Source organism: Saccoglossus kowalevskii, chromosome 1 (genome assembly GCF_978046115.1).
Source record: "Saccoglossus kowalevskii chromosome 1, keSacKowa6.1, whole genome shotgun sequence".
Taxonomy (NCBI): Eukaryota; Metazoa; Hemichordata; class Enteropneusta; family Harrimaniidae; genus Saccoglossus; species Saccoglossus kowalevskii.
The window spans coordinates 17853081-17868780 of NC_140641.1; the positions used below are offsets into that span (position 1 = coordinate 17853081).

The window sequence follows — 15700 nt, forward strand, 5'->3', positions numbered from 1 at the left end:
TGGGTGCATGCGTCTTACCTGTAAGCGTCAAAGCGCTCAGTAATAAATATAAATAAAGTACACGCAATTGGCTTACCATGTTTTATTTCAAATCGTGTACAAACTAAATACGTGGTTACTCGAAACTTTTCTATTTTAAGGGTTTTTTTAAAAAAAACTCCCAAACTCAGGTTGCCCCCCCCCCCGACTAGCCACGGCCTTGTTTTCAATATTGAACTAATCATGTCTGAAGAATACACCCCCAAGATCCGCCACTGTATCATGCAACTTAGGTAATTAACATGTCCAGATTTTACCATAAAACTATTCTGGGAAATGCCACAGAGCATCCATGAGCCAAGTTTCATTCAAAACTGACCAGCAGTTGAGAAACATAAAGACCCCCATTGTGTTCTTCACACACTTTAAAAAGCGTAAAAGCAAAACAGAAAGTAAATCTAGATGCTAATTCATCAGTTCTATTATAACCAAAGTTGCACACAGGAAGTTGGACTATATTATGTCTCAGGAGTTGTATGACATCCCTCTCACAGGGTCTATCACAAACGGTTAGGAAAAGAACACAACGCATTGGGATGATGCCAGCAAGATATCAACCTACATTAAGATATTTGTGAAAAAGACTCCGAGATGGGGGTTACCAGAAAGACTAATTGCATATTTTGCACAAGGCATCAAATAGATTAGCTAAATTATGTTACATAAAAATCACAATGATAAACGTAGAGGACAGTTTTTATTCATATTTGTGTGATGTTTATGAAACACTATTAAACAAGTGTTGAGTACATCAAATAAGCAGCTTGACAGATTACATTCCAGATCAAGCTACACAACAAAATATTGTATTTGAACCGAATGCATTGTAGGAATAACCATCAGCAACTAAAGCTCAACACTTGCATATCTTATAAACAGGAGACTTCTGATGCTACATTTCATTTCATTATATTATTTTACATGGCAAAAGGTTCAAACAAAATGTTGATGACAATACAAGTAGGGTTTTGACGAAATACATGTACTATATTTATCTTAATGTCCCTTATAGAATGAGAAATGTTTTAATTTCAGCCAAATTTAAACTCATATCTTGAAAATTGCACTTCCTGGTCACATCAAATTTAACTTGGTTGACATTTCATGCTGATTGATAACATTTCTAAATTTGAACATAGTTGAACTCTGGTGACCTTTGTTATATAATATTATTCCCTTTATCATAGAATCATAAAAGATGCAAGAAAAGCTGGCTTTGTCCAAATATTTTGTACAGGTGTATGTCATAAATTAATGATTCACCAAGACAAATATGAACTGCCTTATTATATTCATTGTACAACTACTGTATTATTTGAAAAGTAAAATAATAGTAGCTATCATGTTGCAAGCTCTGCTTTGTATGCAAATCAACTAAAATGGTTAGTTGGTGTCCAATGGGGAGAGAAGTCACAGTACTGTTGCCTCCTGAGAATCTCCATGTTCAAACACAGCAATCTTTAAATTGATAACTTTGGACTAAAGAGATTTTCTATTAGCTTCAGATCTTGATCAAAAGTTTGGCACCTAATTCATGAGAGTGCTTATATTGATTTTCTTACATCTTGTTTTCTGTAAAGATTTTATTGGTAAGTTTGCAAATGTGTATCAGACAGTGCATAAAATCTCCATGAGTTGGTTTGGAAAACCCAGTCTAGTATTCCCATGGGATTTGGGAGATACATTACCAATGATATTATTACAAGATTGAACACATACAACAATGCATATTTCCACTGAGACCTTTGAATGTGTAGCACCAGCGAGCAGTCAAGTAGAAACCGTCAAAATATTTTATCAGATTTTCCCAATTTTTGCATGATATTTTCATACAGGACATCTGTTGTTCATACTAAAGGAAGATTTTATACTGTTGAATAAGGTGACCAAGTTTGATAAAGTTTGGAATAGAATTAGTAAAGCTATTGTGCACACAATAACAATAATTAACGACAACACAAGACAGATTTTTTCCCCTTAATATACATTTCCTTTCCATCTTTGATGATACAGACAAGTCAAAAATGATCAGATAAAAATTATTTGAGTTATTGTAACCATAAAAACCATTAATTGAGCTTCGAAACATCATTTTAACAAGATTGACACTCGTAATTTTTACATTTATGCAACAAGTAACTCATACTGTGCATCACTATCGCTATCACTACTGGTATCACTACTTTCACATTCTTCAATGTCACTTTCAGTTACTAGTTCTTGATCAAGGTAGAGAGAAAGATCCCCATACAATGGATCACTTTCTTCAACTACTTCTTCCAGATGGTATACTGGTTCATGTTGTGTCAATTCACTAACTATATCAATGTTCAGGTCAACAAATGGACTGAACATTTCCGTAAGACTAGCAACAGTCCTGCCCATACAATTGTATTTGTTAGTTACTAACGCGATACAACCCATATCATATCCAGACTCTACAGTTTCACGAATTTCGATAAGCCAGTGCCAAAGAATACGACGCTGGTCATGGAAAAAGTGAACAACCCTTTTCATCTCTTCCTGGCAAAGAATAACTTCTTCCTTTGCACGCTGACATTTTAAATAATCAGTAACAAGCTCCTGCTTTGTTGCTGCAGGCACTTGTTCAGATGAGCCTACATTCCACAGTGGTGATTCTGTGTCTTTAACCTGCTCCAAGGTCAATTCATCACGTTCCCCTCTCACCAGATTATATTTGATAACCAAAGACTGCAACTTTTGATTTGCCTTCTTTATTTTCTTTGACAGCCTAATGGCGACTCCTTGTCCATCTGTGTATTACAAAGAATAATTTGAAATATTATACATGTTTAAAATTTGAAGCACGGTAACAAGCCAAACATGAATAGAGTTTATTAAATTAAATTCAGATCCTATTTAGAGTCAAATGCAAAGACTAATTAGATTAATTAAAAGAAAGGTCAACGCTGATGATGCTGATGGCTATGTAGCAGCAGTCAGGTACACTTGTTAAAATAATTATTAAAAAAAATACAATCATTTTAATATGGCTTATAAGCATTAGGGGTACATTAAGAAGTGCAATGATTTGTTGTGTCTGCTATGGACCACAAACAACCAAGAAAAGAATGATGACCACATAATATGAACAAGAATGAAGCTCTAGAAAATAAAAGTCATTATCAGAGTCAAGTATGTAAGGTTATAGTATATAATCTTTATTAATAACTATTAAAAATTTAGGAAAATGATTTACCTGCATATTTTTTCACAAGTGTCAACAAATATTTTTTTTCCTTAGATAGTATAGAAATTTGAGAAAAGATGTTGTTTTGAGTTTTCCTCTTCGCACTTGACAGCATAGTAGTATATATATCAGATGTAATGGACCATCGTTCTGATATTCTACACTTCTTCTCATGTTTAGTCAGCATCTCTTCCAGTCTATAAATATATATTGACAAATATTCTAATTATTTTTTTCAAGAGACACAAACATTTCAAAGAAAATAAAAGGCAACGGCTACATAACTCAAAATATGGAAAAAGTAGTTTATTTCATTATGTCAAGAGGTATTAAAAAGGTCATTTACCTGTCAACCTCATTCACCATGTTAACAGAACTGAAAAACAAACAAGAACACTCTTTTAGATTTAAAAACAAAAACAAACACCAATACAATTAAATGTTGCCAGGTTAAGGTGCTGTGCATACAGTTGCTATGATGGGAAACAGCAAATCTCTGGGTGTCTCATTTTGAAAAAAAAAGAAGAAAGAAGTCTTGTCACAAGCTTTCATAATTCCTATATGTATTCTGTAAAATACAATAAAATAATTTCTTTTTCACTTATACAAGGCATCCCAATAAAGTTTAACCTAAATATTATAACACAAGTTGAGAGAAATTTAATATAATCTCTCACCCTCGCTAAACAACACTCATAATGTGACCAACTCCAGCACCCAACTTTTCAGAATACAACACAAAAACTGGCTGCACTCACCTGAACTTGTTCAAAAGAAGGGCATATTCCTCTTCATTCGTTAGCTTTTCTGTTGAATTTACAGAGACCTCAATTATTTCAATATTTTTCAATGCAAAATATTACAGTATATATATATATATATATATATATATATATATATTTATTTGTTTGTTTTGTTTTCATAGTGAGGAAAACATAATGTAATATTAAAGAACAAAAATTGTATTGCATATTATTAACAGCACAAGTGTAGTATAAATACAGTGTTAACAGCACGAGTGTGATGTAAATAGTGTTAACAGCATGAGTGTGGTGTAAATACAGTGTTAACGGCACGAGTGTGATGTAAATAGTGTTAACAGCATGAGTGTAGTGTAAATACAGTGTTAACAGCATGAGTGTAGTGTAAATACAGTGTTACAACAAGAGTGTAGTGTAAATACAGTACTTTACTGTCATACTTCACCACCCACTTTCTCACCCGAAAATTTTCTGCAATTTTTCCTATATTTTATTCAATATTTATAAAAATGATTTTGAAGACAAAATCTGAATTAATTTTCAGTTTTTACTTAAAAAAATATGCCTTTTTTGACCCAATCTCCTGAAAGGAAATAAATAAACAGGACTATTTAGTTAATTTGTGATGAAAATAGGGAACTGGTGGTGAAAAGGTTATAGCCTCGTTACAGAAGTTGTTTCACATGGAGCATTTTATAAACAACCAGCCATTACCTTTCAGTAGAGTTGAGTTATACAGTGATTCTTCTGAAACCCATCGTTTAATGCAGTCTGCATCAATGCCTATGTGTATAGATATACAAATGTCATTAATTTGATTTGCTTTGCTTTAGTGCTGTTTGTATTTTATAGTAATGATAAAACACACTAGTGAATAAGACATTGGTTACCATTTTGGCTAAAAAGTTGTACATATCAGGTGTGCTTTTTGACAATGGCTTGGTATGCAAATATTGGCTCTCCTGAAAATAGCAATGCCAGCGATTAGGAAAGCTGTGCTATTACTATCTTTTCAAAATAGTATAGATTAGGAGTGTGGAGAGCATTGAGAATGATTTTATTTATATAACAAATGTTGACTAACCATCAAGCTTATGTAACATATTATTAATGTTTTCTTCAACATTTTTTATAGTAGCATATGCATTGTTCAGTTTTTTCACCAACAACTTTCCTGGAAAAAAATAAAACAGGTTTTTAACAAAAAGAAAAAGGGAAAGACAGAAGATTTTGTACAGATTTTACAGAAGTGCAAAACCCTGTGGTAAGCCAAGATGAGCAATGACTTACTGCTTAATTAGATCTGATAAGAAAGTTAAAAAATTTACCAATTTTAGATTTTACTTTCATACCATGATATGAAAGTGCTTCTGTCAGAAGATCAACTCGGTTTTCAGGAGACATTTCTTTTGTGATAGATGAAAACTGTCCTAGGTAGGACCACAATCTTTCAATCCCCTCACCGTCAGTGAGACCAAGACCTTCAATTCGACGTGGGCTATATTTAAGCTGTAATTGAAATATTCAGATTATTACACCTATTCATACAATATTAGAGTACAATATTGATGGCATATGTATAATCATATTCTTGTTTCACCTAAACATGGCTAAACTAATACATTACATGGCATTTACCTGGCATTTCATGTCGTGTCCATAACAGTGAAATATTGGAACAGCAAAAGATATATTTGCTAATAAATCTTCTCGATTATTTTTCTTGAATGCAAAAAAAAATGCAAGCATATTATTATATACTTGTAAGCAAACATATATTCAAAAAGTGTTCTGACTGTCTTTTTTCATGTAATATAAATAAATTTGATTAAAACTTATCAATATATGCGGGAGAAATGTACAAACAGTCTATTGTAAATAAAAAATTAAAGCGTTGACGGGCTGAAGAAGCCTTAATATGCACCTATCGATATTATTATATACACGTTATTTTTCCCAGAAAATGCTTTGGCCATACATGCTACATGCACAATAAGCAAGTTGATTGGTAAAACACTCATGAGACACACAAAAAAAAAATTGCTGAAAATCTAAGATGGTGATCAAACCATGTGAATAATAATTTTTCCCCCCCATAATAAGGTTTAATCGATTGATTAATCTGCCCAATTTGTACATATTTGTACATAATTTTCAAGAAAAAAAGAGAAACAAATCGCTAAAAAAGAGATTTAATGCTAATGACATAAAATGAATAAATCTGATAGAAGTACACTCAAGGTATCTACATAAATCATATCAAAGAAATTACTAAGATGATTGAAGATGATACAATTCCACTGTAAATGACACAACAAAATCCAAATTACACATTAATGTACCTTCAGATGAGATTCCAATTTGCATGCAATGTCATATAAAATGTGCATTTTCTTATCACCTACACCACCATGTAACAAAAGATTCTCTATTAGAAATACAGAGTATGACAATCTGAAAATTAAACACATAAATGATTTAATAATTTAACGTAATTCCAATTAAAACATAATACTGTACTTTGTTAGTAGTGCCAGGCATTAGTCAAACAATAGAGGTGTGCTTATGGTCAAATGTAGTTGTATATTAATGACCCAGCATACAGTTATGCTCGCCTCTGTCACAGATGCATTTATAATGCAATAAATTTGGCAAAGTTCAGAAAAAAAATCATTTTGTGCACGAAAAAGTTGTTTGTACATAATATGTTCTAAATATTATTAGATTACCATACTCTACCACTAGTATGTGTGCTTATGTAAAAGACTGATATTAGTAAATGTTCAAGAGAACATTTTGATGATGAAGTACATGTGTGTTTGTATTGGAGATGGCTAATAGTTTATCAGTAATTTGAAAACTATGTGAATGAAAAACACCATTGAAATTGCGCCAATTGGAATAGTTACATAGTTTGATTTTTAAACTATACGATATTACCTTTTATAATGAGTATGGTCAAGTTGATTCATGATATATAGAGTCAGTTTCAGTAAAATAGCATATCTAAACTACACTTAGAAGATATATTTTTAATCTAGTCAGACAGACTCCAATGACCGAATTCACTCAAATATATCAAAGCAACTTGCATGTCTGAAAACAAAATGTAATCAAATCAATCAGAGCCAAGTATGACCACACTTTTGCATTGATGCTAGCCAACTATGTTTTAGAATACACTATCCATTGCATTATGCTGAACAGTAGATGTGCAAGTCATATTATGAACAGTAAACTAGATCTAGGTAAAAAAGTACCTAGGGATAGGCTCACCTTTCACCGTATTTAAGACTGAAGAAGTACTTTGGATACGTATGCCTGCAAACAGAACCAAACAATGCAGTTTCATCCAATTTTTTGTTTTTTCCTTTAGAGCGTAAACTACTCCCTGCTTGGAAATTATGACATTCCTAAAAATAAATAAAATATTTACAATAAAACAATATTAAAAAAATAAAATAAAAATATGAAACATTACAACAATTTTAACAAATAGTGATCATTCCCAGGTCTTCTTTGTAACATCACAAGCTAGAAAATCCAGTACATTTTTCAGCTTGCCCAGATAACAAAAACAAGTCATAACATAACACAGTCAATGTTATGAAGCTGTAGTAAACTAAAATAAATTTCTGTATGGAAGTTACACATCCTATCCAGTCCAATGATGTTAATGTCATAATAATTACATTACCATATTTGAATAATAGTAGCACATATGCTTTGAGTAAATGACAGCATTAGATATATTTGCTAATGTAAGTCATATTTTACTGACAAATTATACAACAAGCCATTGTTAAGAACACACTTCTCACTGCAATTAGCAGATATGTTATGCATGCCTAATACAACCATTGATATTCCTACAAATAAACAAGGGGGTGTATTATGATGTATACAACACAAATATGAGACAGGAGTATCAGAGATTAACAGTATGGCAAAAAAGGAAGAGTACCTACAATAGACCAAATTTGATTTGATTGTGAAACTAACAAGTCATGAATAATTGAAAGAAAGAAAAAAACATGTCAACAATAAACAAGAGGCTGCCAATCAGCCATTTTTATCAGATCACAAATGGAATCGTCACAGACATGCACTTCATCATTTTTAATGTATGACCAAATTTTACTAAAAACAAACAAAGTATATTAAAGGATACCACATTTTCAAATGAGAGATCTGATGACCGAAATAGCTCTGCTGGCCTACAAGAACATTGTGGTAGAAATGTTAGACAATGTACACCCAAGACAAAACATGGTTAACCAACAAAAAAGTAGTTCTGGCTGTTGAGAATATGTCAAGTTCACCAAACAAAATGTTCACCAAAATAATGTACACCTTAAATATCAATTCAAAAATTGAATGAATATGACAGAGCATGTTTATGATAATACATTTAAAAAAAAAATGACTCAGCAATCTTGGATCAACACTAAACCAATGCATATGCATATGTTCCACATAATGCATTAGACACATGCAAAAAATGAATGGATTCAGTTTGGAAGGTTCTGAAATAGGACTCTGGACAGACACTAAATATTGTTCCAACGGGGACTAATAAATGAATTATTTTATGTGTCCTTTTATAGAAAAAAATGATAACAATGAAAACTTGTGCAAGTCAGCTATCTTGATCCATAATGTTATATATTATGGCCAGAACCATTGGAATGTAGACATGTGATCTTTCTCCAGAAAAGAACAGAACTCAAGTCATTTTTAAGTTGAATTGTGACAGATGGTATCATGGTTTGGGTTAGGGTAGCCAACAAGTAGACCATCAACCTTATATACTGAGCTGAGCCACATAATAGTTTTAAGAGTCACACAATGATAAAATAAAAAAATTTGGTACTTACATCTGTAGTGATATCTACACCTCTTAGGTTATACGACTCAACAAAAATGTCAACTTTATCTTGTGGCAAAAAGAAATAACCTTCATGTTTTGCTTTTCCATAAACACAGCCTGATGAGCGCTTTCTTACTAGCTGGAAATCAGCATCAATCGAATATACCAGGTTACCAGATTCTTTCTGAAATATTAATGGAATTAAGCCATTATAAATTACAAAGTTCATTTTACATTTTTACTGGGAAAGTAAATTTAGTGATTCCCCTGCCATCAACGAACTATAGTAGCAAAACTATTCTACTCTGCACATTATCCCAGAGCGTATGTGTATCACTTTAAGCTCCAGTCAATGTACCGGTAGGTCAAAGAATTGGATGGATGGATTCAGCAATGTCACTCATCTTCACATTAGATCCATCTGTTGTATCATCTAAAAACTTTTGAAAAGAATTATTTACATTCATGTTACCATGTCAAAAAATAATGAGTATTTGTAGCTTGCTTACAAACTTAATTATGTATTCATGTGTCAACGGTGATTTGATTTCAAATTATCTATGAGGCATGTGAAGGCAGTGAAAACAAGAAGAATTATGCAGTTTTTGCAAGTGAAAATGAACCCACCACAAACAGTCTATTTATGTTAAACGTTTTGCCTGAAAAGGTATTGACATAATTAACATGTTAATTGTTACAAAACCAGGGCAGAGTAGCCATGTTTGGTAACTGTGAGTGGAATATATAAAAATTTCTGAGGGAAGAAATGTTTCAACAACAATTTTAAAGTTGGGATTCAATATTCACCAATATTTTGATGCATTCTGATTACCCAACGATTTAGTTAGGTGAAGAAAGAAAGAAATATCACTGGACATGCAGAAAATTTAAATAAGCAAAACTTACTGAAGGACAAGCAGGACAGATGGTACCATTATCAAATTCTGAACAAACATTTTTGAGATTTTGTATGGTAAATATATTAAATCTGTATTCAGCTACAGCTTCTTGGATGAGAATCTTGTATACATCTTTTAACTGGGAAATAAATATAGAAGGAGCACAATACTATTAGAGACCTTTTGCACCCCTCGCCGAGTCACAACTCAGTAAGGAATGTTTTTGAGGGTGGCCTGACTCAAGGTGTCAATAGGGTGTCAAGTCACGACTTTGCATACTTCCCGGTCGCCCCTTTTGACATAGCTCTATAAAACTTGTTGGAATGATGGAACTCTGACCTCTAGTTCTTAACAGAAGAGTGTGTCTAAGCCAAGTCAAAGGCTGCAAGTGAACTCTGAGTCAGTGAGCCCACTTTTAATGGGTGGGTAAAGAATGAAAAAAAGCTGAGAAAATTATCCAACAATGATGAAGTTGATAAAGTTATTTACGTATGGTTTCTCCAAGAACAGTCAGAGGAAACTCTGTGGTCCCATCATCCAATGCAAAGCACACATTATCGCCAAGCAGCTCAGAGGTGAACTTTGAATTTGAGACTAGTTCAGGGTAGTTCTGGCATTGGCAAAAAAGACATTCAAGACAAAGCTTGATCTGCGGACATGCATGCAGGGATGTTTTTCAAAAACGAAAACATACTATAAATAAATGTGTCAGTGTGTATATTGTGCTTTTATCCATTTGCAATGCATATGGACCCTTCCACAAAGTAAGCAGTTTTTGCTTGGACTCAGGGTCACTATAATAATATTATGATTGTTTCTTGAGCATTTTCATTTTATAAACTGTAACCAGATTTCAGCCAGGCACAGGAATGGGCATATTTGGTCCGAGGTTTTGTATAACACTTGCACTCTTGCACAGTGAACATGGTCAAGAAGTCGCAGACCAGATTAAATTGTTGACCTTTTTTTTTTTTAACTCAAACAATTCTAGAATCATACTGGTTAGTACTTACAAATATACGTTTTTGAGAAAGTGAATGAAAACCTTAATCAAAACACAAGTAGAATAAATATTTAAATTATACCTCATAAAAACTTTCATGGATGTCTTTGCACTTATTTTTTAGCATTTCTGTAAATGCTTTGACTGACACTTGACACTCCAGTTGCAGTAGCCTTAGTAGCTCCATGTGTTCAAGATCAAAAGCAACCTGTGGTTTTGTTGGTGACCCAGGCCAAAATCCATATTTTCGCAGCTGGACAGGTTCTTTTGAGCAGTGACAAAATTGCATCTTAACATCATGATGCCTTCCTAGAAAAAACAGTGTAGAGAATGGTTTAACCTATACAATAATTATAATAACCATGACAATCAGGCAATTAAACTAGAAAAGAAATAACTGTTCCTCAAACAAAGGAATTAATGGAGGAATAGTCAGTTGGCTTTAACATTGGATGACCAATACAGCGAACCAATCAAATAAAAATATGCATTTTAAAACAACAAATACAAACCTATTTTATCAATAACCAATAAATTTCTTTGGTAGGTAGTGGAGCATTCACAGTCTTCGTCAACCAGGATGAATTCGGTTGGCACGATATAGGGACTGAAATACCCATCCTAGTGAAAAAATTAAATTTCCTTATGTATGCAAACAAGAAGATACATTGTACATTAAATCACTTACAAGTAAAAAAAGATAACCGAAGCAATGCATTAATTTTTGCATTTCAAGATGGTGCCATCTATTGGAATCCAATTTTTTCAAGCAAACCTGGGCAAAATGTCAAATATATTGCCATCTTAAAGGCCTAATGATATCTTAATGGCATGACAAACAAACATTATGACGATTACTCAATCCCTAGTTTTCACATTACATTTCACAAGACATTAGCCTGGTCTAGAGTCACTTTGCCCATGCAATTGTTTCTAAAACAATATTTCGGTAAGATATTGTTATTTTGATATGGATATTTTTAGACAATAAAAAATGTTGAAAAAACTATTGCCACTTTAACATACATCAATCAAAATCACATTAAACTGATTTTGTTGTAAAAACTGACGAACAATTTGTTTTCAAAGCATTGAAAAATCACTGAGGGGCTAAGGAAGCACACTGACACTATTTGTATTATTGTAATTGTTATAACTTCACAGTATAGTGACCTAGTCAAATTTATCTGGGATTAAACAGATTTTATCACTTCACTTGTGTATTATAAATTGTGCATGTAAACTAACATACCTTCCACTGCTCACATACATGGAGCTGTACCATTGAATGTATAGTTTGACAACAACTCTCACAATAATAGGCATTAATACCACAATCCTGACAGCGTATAATTGTATTAATACAGTCCTCCTTGCACATTCTGCAAACAAAGGTTGATGGACAATGTGTCTCAATGGCAGCAGTCCTTAAGTCTTCTCTAATATTTTGCCAAGCATTGACTAGATTCTGTTTAGATGTCTGATATCGCTTTTTCTTTGTACACTGAAGAGCTGTTAAAAAAAGTTTTGAGTAGGACAAAACACAAAGATGTCAATGATCAACTATTAAATGTATGTACAGTAGCCAATTGAACATGTTATAATATAATATAATAAATTGTACACTGATTCAAGGTTTGAAGGCTTGAACTTTTTGTACATAACTTCACATGAAAAATTCTAGAAAATTTAGAAGGTACATGTAGTAATGAAATTAGTATGGTTTGTGGTATGGTAGTCTTACAGTGGACACTACTAGCAAGGAACACTAACAGATTGATAATTACCGGGAAATATTTTATTCTCAACAACTGTGTGTTTCCAGCCTACAATGTACAGAGATACAATATATTTATGCAAAAAAAATACATTCAAAATTTAATATTCGTGTTAAATATCAATAGTAGAAAGTCAAGCCTCTAGTAGTTTGTACTTACATGGATGATCATGAACATCACCACTTGCTTCTGGATAGTTGAATTCTTTTTTTCGTTTACCAGAAAAGCTGTTTCCAATAGGAAATGTTTTTCTTTGAGTAGAAATTGATGAATAGGTAATGGTCGTTACCTTTCTCAGGCTAGTCCTTTTTTTATGATAAACTGACTTTCTCCTAATCATCTAGAAAAGTGAAGAGATACAATTTTCTAATTAAAATTACAACAAGCAGACTGATTGTTGCAATACCATGGCTCACTCTCTTAGAAGCAAAGCACATCAATAAAACAGAATCTATTTTTGTAATTGATGAACTGTCCCGGGTGACGTAACAAAACAACTCTGAGTCCCACCCAATTGGGCATAAAAGGTTTTTCCTGTCTGTCAGAAATTAAATTTTATATTTTCTATGCATATTTTATTTATCATATTCATGTTCTGTAGAATTTTCTAGGGATTTTGAGTGTGTATTTTTAGCATATTACATTGCATGTCACAACATTTCTGGAACAATATTTCAAATGTCAAAAAACTGACGCCAGGATTAGAATATTTACGGTACCCTGCATCATTGAATATTAGCATACATGACAGTAGACATGAGCAACAGCTTGCATTGTAAAAAATTATTTTACACAAGCACATAAACAATATGCACAATTGTTTAACATAAGAAAATAAATAATAGACAATCATTTTGTTAATTATTTGGAATTACGGGTATGTCACACAATGCATTTTCTATGCTTCAACAAAAAAATATTTAAACAAATAATATTTAGACTTGTGTTAAAATAATACATGGAACATCTGCAAAGAGGTGAATTAATATGTATTCTATGTGGGTACAACTAATCAAGTGATTTCTCTCAATCTATTATTGTACTAATAACTGAAAACTTCCATTGACCATGTCCAAAATACCAAACTATGTATACATGCTCATCAAACTGCATTTATAAATCTGAGTAAACCTTGATGTACCTTTAATAACAACTTCACTTTTTTCTTAATTCAATTATTTGTATATTATACCAGGACCTGGGTTTGTTTCAGTATCACCACTATAATTCCCATCAAATTGCAGCCCTGACACCCCTCTACAGTTTCCACTGAAATTCGTAATGGTAATATTCAACTTTTTGACCAGGTATTTCAGTAATGGCTTTTTATAATGGATGTAATTTTTACAGTTTAAAGATATTATACAACAACATTTCTGACCAATTATTACAAGATTTCAGCGTTAATTTTTCATAAAAAAAAAAAAAAAAACAGACTGTGGTCCATTTCTGTCACTGATTCAGATCAAGGTCGCGACTCACTGAAAAGCCTAGCATTACCATCTTTGGATTTTCAGATCTGGAGAAAAAATTATGTGCATATTCAACAGAGACTTGTTCATCAACCTGCAAAGTTTCATCGATATCTGCCGCAGAATTTCTGAGAAAATGTTAGAGATGTAAAGGAAGCGTCACGGACGGAAACCGGAAATAAGAAACTATACATGTACTTCCATTTTTAAGCTGCGCATGAAACGGTGACTAAAAATCAGTGTTTGAACAACATTGTCAAAGGCTCCCCACACAAAATAAATATTTGAACACAAATGACAAAATGACACTTCTGTAGTATTATGATATTCATAAATAGTGAAATATGGTAGGTTGGTTTTGCTTTCTTGCCAGAGGTGTTGACAGATCGCTGACATGTTAGACCATTCACAAAAACCCAAATCTTTTTTCTTGACATAAATTATTGCTCAGACTGAATTTACTAGTCTGAAATTACGGCAGTAGGCCATCTTATTTGCCGTTTTTTCAAGCAAAGAATCAATGCACTCTATGCACCCAATAATCACAGGGCTCAAACGGAGCAGTGACATCAGATGCAACTGCCTCTGGTGATGCCAATCAGATCGATTGTCCGAAGATTCGATGCCAACAAGTTCACGATAATATTGTGAATAGCGTATCTATCAACCAACAGACGTATGAGTGATTCTAAATGAAACTTACCTTATCACGTGCACGATATTATTTACGTTGAATAATACAAGCTACATGTAAAAACTGCAGTGCTGGCCGCGTATTCATTCTCATAAAAAAATGTAATACTAGTAATAAAATCATGGCGTGTTTGATCAGTCCTTCCCAGAACTCTTAGATTTCCCCGGAAGTAGAAAGACTGCAGACGTTTCGTGGCTGCAAACATATCAGTTGCTGATACTCCATCGAAGGAATTTTATTTTTGTGTCGTTTGGTACACCCAGAAGCACAATATCATGCGCACAAGTTTAAGTTTATGTTACACCCCAAGTACGGTATGCATGCAAACGCCGTGTCTTCGACTTCCGGGATGCACTCATTGCTTCGCTGGCTACCGGCGTCCTTTGCGAATGGCTTGGTGCGCCATGACACTTGAGGCTCCCGCCTTCCTCTCTTATTCATGGCGCTTGGGGGCCTCTAGGAACAATTGCAATGAAACGAATAACAAATGAAGTCCGGGGCATAAGGCTAAATCGCAGGATACCTATAATGATTAATCTCAACTGCCAGGAGAGGATTAAACCACTGTGGTTAAACCATAGACTAGTAAACGCTTCTGGACATATTTATAGATTTTATTTCTAGGGAATGTTCAGCAGAATTAAAGTTTTGTTCCTTCTTAATCAACCAGTGAATGAATTAATGTAAAGGAGAGCATATAGGATACTACCTCGAAAATATGAAAGGGTTGTTTAGCTCACACACGTGGTTGTTATGCCATATTTATGTACAGTTCAAAGTCGGCCGGTGAAAAACTTCTTGGTGTAGATAGCTATTTCTGAAATGCGGATAAACGATTTTTGTTGATTTTGTCAAAAGTAAATATAAATTTTATTATTAGGCTTGACGAATGCTGTTTTGTCAATTGTTACCACCAGAAATACAATCCCATACGGTACCAGAAATAACATTTTATTTTACTTTGAAGAACACT

The 15700-nt window shown here is 33.1% G+C and overlaps 1 protein-coding gene and 2 long non-coding RNA genes across 3 annotated transcripts; all 3 read right to left on the reverse strand.

Moving 5' to 3' along the window:
• Window positions 1–1604: 1604 nt before the first annotated feature.
• LOC146750402 (uncharacterized) lies at window positions 1605–11001 on the reverse strand. The gene is made up of 13 exons (XM_085499738.1): window positions 10866–11001; window positions 9788–9919; window positions 8889–9065; window positions 7288–7424; window positions 6354–6465; window positions 5650–5733; window positions 5340–5520; window positions 5096–5185; window positions 4726–4794; window positions 4009–4057; window positions 3597–3626; window positions 3260–3447; window positions 1605–2813 (listed from the first exon to the last, which is right to left on the reverse strand). Exons 1-13 carry the CDS (start codon window positions 10968–10970, stop codon window positions 2164–2166), a joined length of 2004 nt encoding a protein of 667 aa, XP_085355864.1. The 5' UTR covers window positions 10971–11001; the 3' UTR covers window positions 1605–2163.
• A 317-nt stretch (window positions 11002–11318) lies between these two features.
• On the reverse strand, window positions 11319–12273 carry LOC146750403 (uncharacterized). Its single transcript, XR_014929606.1, has 2 exons — window positions 12036–12273; window positions 11319–11404 (listed from the first exon to the last, which is right to left on the reverse strand). It is a non-coding gene; the product is annotated as an uncharacterized LOC146750403 (long non-coding RNA).
• Window positions 12274–12763: 490 nt separating this feature from the next.
• LOC146750404 (uncharacterized) lies at window positions 12764–15441 on the reverse strand. Its single transcript, XR_014929605.1, has 2 exons — window positions 14737–15441; window positions 12764–12901 (listed from the first exon to the last, which is right to left on the reverse strand). It is a non-coding gene; the product is annotated as an uncharacterized LOC146750404 (long non-coding RNA).
• Between the last annotated feature and the right edge of the window lie 259 nt (window positions 15442–15700).

Coding starts and splice junctions, on each gene's coding strand:
- LOC146750402 (XM_085499738.1), bottom strand. CDS start 10,970: ATGGAGCTACTAAGGCTACTGCAACTGGAGTGTCAAGTGTCAGTCAAA. Junction 9,920..10,865: donor TCCATGAAAGTTTTTATGAG/GTATAATTTAAA, acceptor TTTATTTCCCAG/TTAAAAGATGTATACAAGAT. Junction 5,734..6,353: donor AATTGGAATCTCATCTGAAG/GTACATTAATGT, acceptor TTTGCATTCAAG/AAAAATAATCGAGAAGATTT.